Source organism: Scyliorhinus canicula, chromosome 6 (assembly GCF_902713615.1).
Source record: "Scyliorhinus canicula chromosome 6, sScyCan1.1, whole genome shotgun sequence".
Taxonomy (NCBI): domain Eukaryota; kingdom Metazoa; phylum Chordata; class Chondrichthyes; order Carcharhiniformes; family Scyliorhinidae; genus Scyliorhinus; species Scyliorhinus canicula.
This window is the reverse complement of record NC_052151.1, coordinates 16,759,851-16,767,071: the sequence shown is the minus strand read 5'-3', so window position 1 is coordinate 16,767,071 and position 7,221 is coordinate 16,759,851. Positions and strand designations below refer to the sequence as shown.

Below are 7,221 nucleotides of genomic sequence, written 5' to 3'. Positions count from 1 at the left end.
TTCTGCTGGTGCTGGTGCTGGCACCCAACCCTCCCGCGCAGCATGATAGAATTGCAAAATCCAGAAAGGAGAGAGAAATGAACAGACTGCCCAATCGTAGAATCACTACAGATCAGGAGGAGGCCATTTGGCCCATCTGAGCCTGCACCGATCCTCTGAAAGACCACCCTATCTAGGCCCACACTCCAACCTAAGGGGCATTTAGCATGGCCAATACACCTCATTTGCACATCTTTGGAAACCCATGCAGACACAGGGAGAATGTGCAAACTCCAGTTACCCAAAGTCGGAATTGAAAGCAGGTCCCTGATGCGGTGAGGCAGCAGTACTAACCACTGTGCCACCGCAATATAATAATGTCCAGCCACTTCTACAGATATGTTTTTTAAATTTAGAGTACTCAATTAATTTTTTCCAACTAGGGGGCAATTTACCGTGGCAAATCCACCTAGCTTACACATTTTTGGGTTGTGGGGGCGAAACCCACGCAAACACGGGGAGAATGTGCAAACTCCACATGGACAGTGACTCAGGTCCGGGATCGAACCTGGGACCTCAGCGCCGAGAGGCCGCAGTGCTAACCCACTGTGCCACCCTTACAAATGATATCTTAAGTGCTTGACGGGGGAATTGGCCATTCAGCCCGCTCCATCATTCAATGGCTGATTTGAATGTGGCCTCAACTCCCTTGATCAAAAATCTGAATATATTCAAGGTTGTGTTAGATAACGACCCCGGCTTCCACTGCGCTCGGTTGAAGAGAAACACCCACTTTCCCTCCCCTACTCTGCCAATCCCCTCAGAATCCTCCACATTACAATAAAAATACCCTCATTCTTCTAAATTCCAATGAGTATAGGCCCAACCTTTCCTCAGAAGACAATCTTTCCCTCCCAGAAATCAGCCTTGTGAATCTTCTCTGAAGTTCTTCCAATGCATGTACATCCTTCCTGAAGTAAGGAAGCCAGAACTGTATCTAGGCGTGCTGTTAGGTGAATTGGACATCCTGAATTCTCCCTCTGTACCCGAACAGGCGCCCGAATGTGGGGACTAGGGGCTTTTCACGGTAACTTCATTGCAGTGTTAATGTAAGCCTACTTGTTACAATAAAGATTATTAGTAGTCATCTGTGGTCTCAATATCCTGACAGTTATAGAAGCAAGGCTTCCCTAATTTTATACTTCACCCCTCTTGCAATAAAGGCCAACATACAAACATTTGCCTTCCTGTACCTGCATGCTAACTTCAATGTTCAATTGGTTTGATTGATTTATGTTTGTGTTGATCTGTTCACTGAGATTTGTACACTCGCACAATTGCTTAAACCTGTGGGTGGAGTTAAATAGCTGAGAAATCGGCGAATATTCCAGAATAACTGAAGCTCTGGGCAGAGATCATGTGTTGGAAATCCTGCAAGTTCTGAGATGTTTTAAAATTCTGTAAATAAACCTTTTTGGATTTAGAACCAGAGTCATTGTTACACAGCTCGGAGATAAATCAGATATCTAAGATATACACAACACTAACTTGTGACTCATGTACAAGGACACCCAGATCAGTCTGCTGCCCAGCATTCTGTAGTCTCTCTCCATATAAAAAAACATGCTATCTTTTAAACTTCTTCTTGCCACAGTGGACAAGTTCACATTTCTTTTTTTTTTTTTAATTTAGATTACCCAATTATTTTTTCCAATTAAGGGGCAATTTAGCGTGGCCAATCCACCTACTCTGCACATTTTTGGGTTGTGGGGGCGAAACCCACGCAGACACGGGGAGAATGTGCAACCTCCACACCGACAGTGACCCAGAGCCGGGATCGAACCTGGGACCTCAGCGCCGTGAGGCGGTTGTGCTAACCACTAGGCCACCGTGCTGCCCCAAGTTCACATTTCTCACATTACGCGGCATCTGCCAAATCTTTGCCCACTCAACCTATCTATATCCGTTTGTCAGCAAATTTGGTTACACCCACTCACCACTATAGATTGCAACTAGTTGATAAGCCAGAGCCAGGGTCCCAGGTTCGATTCCCGGCTTGGCTCACTGTCTGCTTGGAGTCTGCACGTTCTCCCTGTGTCTGCGTGGGTTTCCTCCGGGTGCTCCGGTTTCTTCCCACAAGTCCCGAAAGACGTGCTGTTAGGTGAATTGGACATTCTGAATTCCCCTTTAGTGTACCTAAACAGGTGCCAGAGTGTGGCAACTCGGGGCTTTTCAAGGTAACTTTATTGCAGTTAATGCAAGCCTACTTGTGACTCTAATAAAGATACATCTAGCAAGTGTTTTTTTAATAAATTTAGATTACCCAATAATTTTTTCCAATTAAGGGGCAATTTAGCGTGGCCAATCCACCTACTCAGCACATTTTTGGGATGTGGGGGCGAAACCCACGCAGACACGGGGAGAATGTGCAAACTCCACACGGCCAGTGTCCCAGAGCCGGGATCGAACCTGGGACCTCAGCGCCGTGAGGCAGCTGTGCTAACCACTAGGCCGTGCTGCTCTAGCAAGTGTGCTTTACTCTTGACCACCCTCAGAGAGTTTGCCACAAGGAAATGCCACAAGGAATAAGGATTTTGAAGGCGACCTGCATCGCCATGTCACAGAGGGAACTGGGAATGGGCAATAAATGCTGGCCTCGCCATCAACAAACAAACTCAGAACTAAAGAAATTATTAAACCAAGCTACACACATACAACAACCAAGTGATTCATGAACATAGTTGGATCAAATGGCCTGTCAGTGCTTTAGAGCTGTTGTTACCTGATTTGGCCTATATGTGGAATCCTGTCGCTCTCCAACGTAGTTGACTCTTACCTGTACTCTATCGAAAGGCTCAGCAAGCACTGCACCGCAGAAGCACCTTTACCACATGGTCTTCAGTGGTTCAAGGTGGCGGTGGGTGGGCAAGGTGATTGGCACAATAAATGTCAGCCTTGCCAGTGGTCTCATGGCAGCCACACTACGAGAATGGAAAACAAATGAGACAGACGCAGAAGGATCTATAAGTGGATGCAGACGGTGTTTTAGATTTCACGTGCTCAGCATCACACAGCGTGGAGCTGATTCTGCTGCTACTCCAGTACACAGCACAATGGCAGATTTATTGACCAGCCCACCGAATCACTCCGCATCTCTTCAGCTGCAACGGCGGTGTCAAAGGTTTTATTTAGTAAGGAACGGAGAGAAAGAGTGCACTCAACATATTTTAATTGAGATTAAAGATATTATTCAAAGAAATGCTTTCTGTAAATGCACAGGTCATTTAAAAAAAAGCCACGGCAATAAAATCTTTCCAAGTTTAACATTCTGGGAACATTCTCTGCAAGAGTAACAAGTCAGAACATCAGAGCCACATTTTCAGTAACACATCCCTGCCAAGTAAGAGTCCATCACAATCCGGTTTCCCTAAAAATCAGAATAACGCAAACCATATATAAAACAGCTGGTGGTGTCTGCAATTAGGAATACAGCAGTAAATACAAAGCACAAAAAGGGAGTGGAGAAAAGTATTTATGTACAAAACAGGTGTTAAAGAAACAATTATTTATATAGGGGGAGAAAGAAAAAGAAACAATAGCACTGCCCGCAGAAACTGCTATCTCAGAACTGTACAGGCCGCAGCTAGAGTAATGCAGGCAGACCAGAATCTCACTCCAGGAAATGAAAGAATGATTTCAAAAGGAAAGTTTAAAGTTATTCTCAACAGATGCTTTGGTGACAAAATGACATCCTCCAGGACAAGCTACAACACCAGATTGGCTGGGGAAAAAGACAGGTAAAGCAGTATAAAAGTGATAAATTATATTTAAGAGAGTCTACTTCTATCGCGGGTCTATCAGACTCTTGTTAACCGGTGCAAACCTTTTGTGTTAAACGTTAAAGGGAAAAGTGCATCAGGCTGGGTTCTTGTGACCAGAGCCCGCGACTTACATTCATTTACTTCATTCATTCATAACCTCAGGAATTTAGACAGCTATCATTCACGCCCACAAGCTCCCTGTCCCGCTGCTCCCCCACACAGGGAGAGCAGTGATTTTAAAGGGGTGGGTAGGGTCACAGTTAAACTGTGCTTTCGACCAAGAAAGTGAACAACGGCACACGTGAGCCCTCTAGCGTATGAGCATTTTCTTTTCAATGTAATCAGCAACCGTATTGAGCCTGTACTGTACAATCAAAATACAAAGCTTCTGTTCAAAATAAAAATGGAGAAGGGTGAACGGTTTATTGTGCAGCTTTAAGGCGAGTAGAGGGAACAGGAGCTTTCCTGTGTCACAAGGATTGAAACTGGGCGATTCTACACTATTCATTTACTGCCAATGGGATAATTCATTGGTACAGAGAAAGGGCTCCTCACCATTTCTGTCCTCCTCACTGTTTGTTCCTCTTCTCCTCAACACACCCAATTATTGCTGGACTTCTTCATTCTTGAATGAACACAACTGTATATTACTAATGGAGCTGGTGGAACGCTGGACAAGGATTATACTGTGCCAGGGAGTGTGCTGTCATCAATTGGAACAGAGTGGGGAATTAAGATGAAAGCCAATTCAGAATGCTTAGATTCCCGGGCAATTGCCAGCCGGTCTTCCAAAAGACTTGTTACCCGACCTGGATTTAAGTTCCAAGTCACCACAGATGTCATGTGACTCAGCACTGCGTCTCCTCCAGAGTGTCAATCAGCTGCTTTATCTCTACATTTCCAAGCTAAAGCAGCGAGCACAGACAGCGACAGCAGTATAGCTGACCACAGAGAGCATCACAGGCGAACCTTCGCCTGATAAGCAGCAGCAGGAATCACTAGACAGTGAATAGGGCAATGAATCCGGTCTGAGTTCAGGTAGAGATACCGTTGTTTCCCAGTCACTGCTGCAGCTGAGATCAAGTATCCACGAAGCAGTTCAGTATCATACTGCCTGGTATACTTACCAAGTCATGTGATGAGGAATGGTTTTGGAGGGGGCCACTGGTTAAGGGATGTACCTGAAACCAAGTCAGTTCTCAAAAACCAGCAAAACGTGGTTACGTACTGCTACAGTATTCCACCACTCTGTGCTTGGCCCTTTATCTAGCATCTCCTCTCCTCTAGAACGAGGCATTAGTCGAAGAGCTCAGAGAAGTGGCTCCAGATCTAAAGAGGCACTTTGGATAAGTCTTCAGAGGGCCACCTCACTTCAACAAGGGCACCAGTTTATTAACACTGAGGAAAAGGTGCTGTGGAGAGCACCTTCATGCTTCACGGACCAAAAGGGGATTTGAGCGCAACGGCGACCACACACATGACGCTAAATCACCTTTTCCCACCCTACATCCCAGATTTCCAGCACGTGCAATTTTCAGCTTAACACATCTGACGGAAATGTCAGCGACAACAGAACTTGACAGAACGGGCAAAGCTTTCAAACCTGCTGAAGCCCAATATTCAGAGACAACTGTGCTGAGGTGGGTCGACAAGGTGATTGTTATGCATCTCTTCACGCATTTCTTTCTTAAATCATCCTCAGATTGAAGATGACAACCCCAGACTCTACAGACTACAGAGGTCGTATTAACCACACATCGCAATGTAACATACAGTCATCATCGACAGCAATAACTCAGTAATGGCTGAGGCAGTCCTAATGAAACCAATTCCTGGCAGTGATTTTCATTTCTGCAGTAGCAGATCCTTCACCCAATTTATTATATAGAATGATTTAGATAATTATTTCAATGCACAATGTGCAAATTAAAGTTTACAAAAGAAAACAAAAAAAAAGCAGGTGCCAAGTGAGGGCGAACCGAAGCTTGGTTTTATCTGGTATAATATACTCTGTAATAAACGGATTTTGACCTCCACAGTGAGTAGGAATTGTCGAATTTCAGGAGATAGACCCCTCTGCCGGGGTACTGATGTGATCCGGCATACACCTCCTCGTGGCAATCCCGTCTGTAGACCGGCACCACCTCGTCTACCTGAACTTTGCTGGCCTCCTTCTTGACTTTTTCTCCTTCACTGGGGCTGTCTGCAGGAAACATGCAAGGAAACGTCAGGATCTATAAACGCATCTTTGAAGCTCGTCTCTGTGCCTGAAGGTGCTGACCCCCCGGCTACTGCACTGGTTCCACCTTCCGTTATATGGAAGCCCAGTGGGATCTTCCTGCTCCCAGACAAGAGGCACAGTCAGCAAGTCCCTACGTTAACAATGCTCCACCACCTCAACACCCAGATCGACGTCTGAAGCAGAGAGCTACTTGATCTAGACTGGCAGCTTGAATTGGCTTTCAGCGGGCAAAGTTTGCCCAGTCAGCTGCTTTTTCCACAATAAATGGTGCAGTTGCCCCCATACCCACATCCCCAAATCGGAGCAAGACATTTTGTCTACCCTCACATATCCGCCCTCCCCATGGATTCCAAAACCCAAAATGACCCATTTCTAATCATTCATCAATAGCACTCCGTATCCAAAGAGCAAACTTGAATTTCTGTAGTAATAAAAACAGAAAATGCTGGATCAATTCAGCAGGTCTGGCAGCATCTGTGGAGAGACAAGCAGAGTTAATGCCTCAAGTCAAATACTCTTCTGAACGTTGAAGACCCATACTCAACTTGAAACTTTTACTCTGCTCTCCCACAAATAGGCTTGGCATAATGACCAGATTATCGGTCTTTAGGTGCCGGTTAACGGATAAATATGCTCAGGATAATACCCCTGTTCTTCAAAATAATACCAGGTAGGGTGGCAGTGATTGGCACTGCTGCCTTACAGCACCAGAGACCTGGGTTCAATTCTGGCCTTGGCTCACTGTCTGCGTGGAGTTTGTACCTGCTCCCAGTGTGTGCGTGGGTTTCCTCCGGGTGCTCCGGTTTCCTCCCACAGTCCAAAGATGTGCAGGTTAGGTGGATTGATCAATGCGCGAGGTTACAGGGATAGGATTATAGGGTGCAGACTCGAAGGGCCGAATAGCCTGCTGCTGCACTGTAGGGATCCTACGGATCTTTTAACTTCATCTGAGGTGGTGGACAAGGCCTTGGTTTAATGTGTTGCCTGAAAGACAATCCCAGTTCTCTACTGCAATGTCAGCCTCCATTATATTATCCTGGAATGAAACTTGAAGCCATGATCTTCTGTTTTGGGGTTGTAATATAATGTCAGCTGACATTGCCAGAGGCCTGGGTGAACAATTCACAGACTCTAGTTCAAAACCTAGCTCAGCAGCTGGGAATTTATACTCAGAATGAA

At 45.6% G+C, this 7,221-nt stretch overlaps 1 protein-coding gene across 1 annotated transcript in view; it reads right to left on the bottom strand.

Annotated features, from left to right (window-relative positions):
• Positions 1-3,191: 3,191 nt before the first annotated feature.
• acbd3 (acyl-Coenzyme A binding domain containing 3) overlaps positions 3,192-7,221 on the bottom strand; it is a 78,618-nt gene continuing 74,588 nt past the window's right edge. Inside the window, exon 8 of the mRNA XM_038798991.1 lies at positions 3,192-6,003. Coding sequence (XP_038654919.1) covers positions 5,792-6,003 — 212 coding nt within the window. The 3' untranslated portion in view covers positions 3,192-5,791. The remainder of the gene's footprint in view (positions 6,004-7,221) is intronic.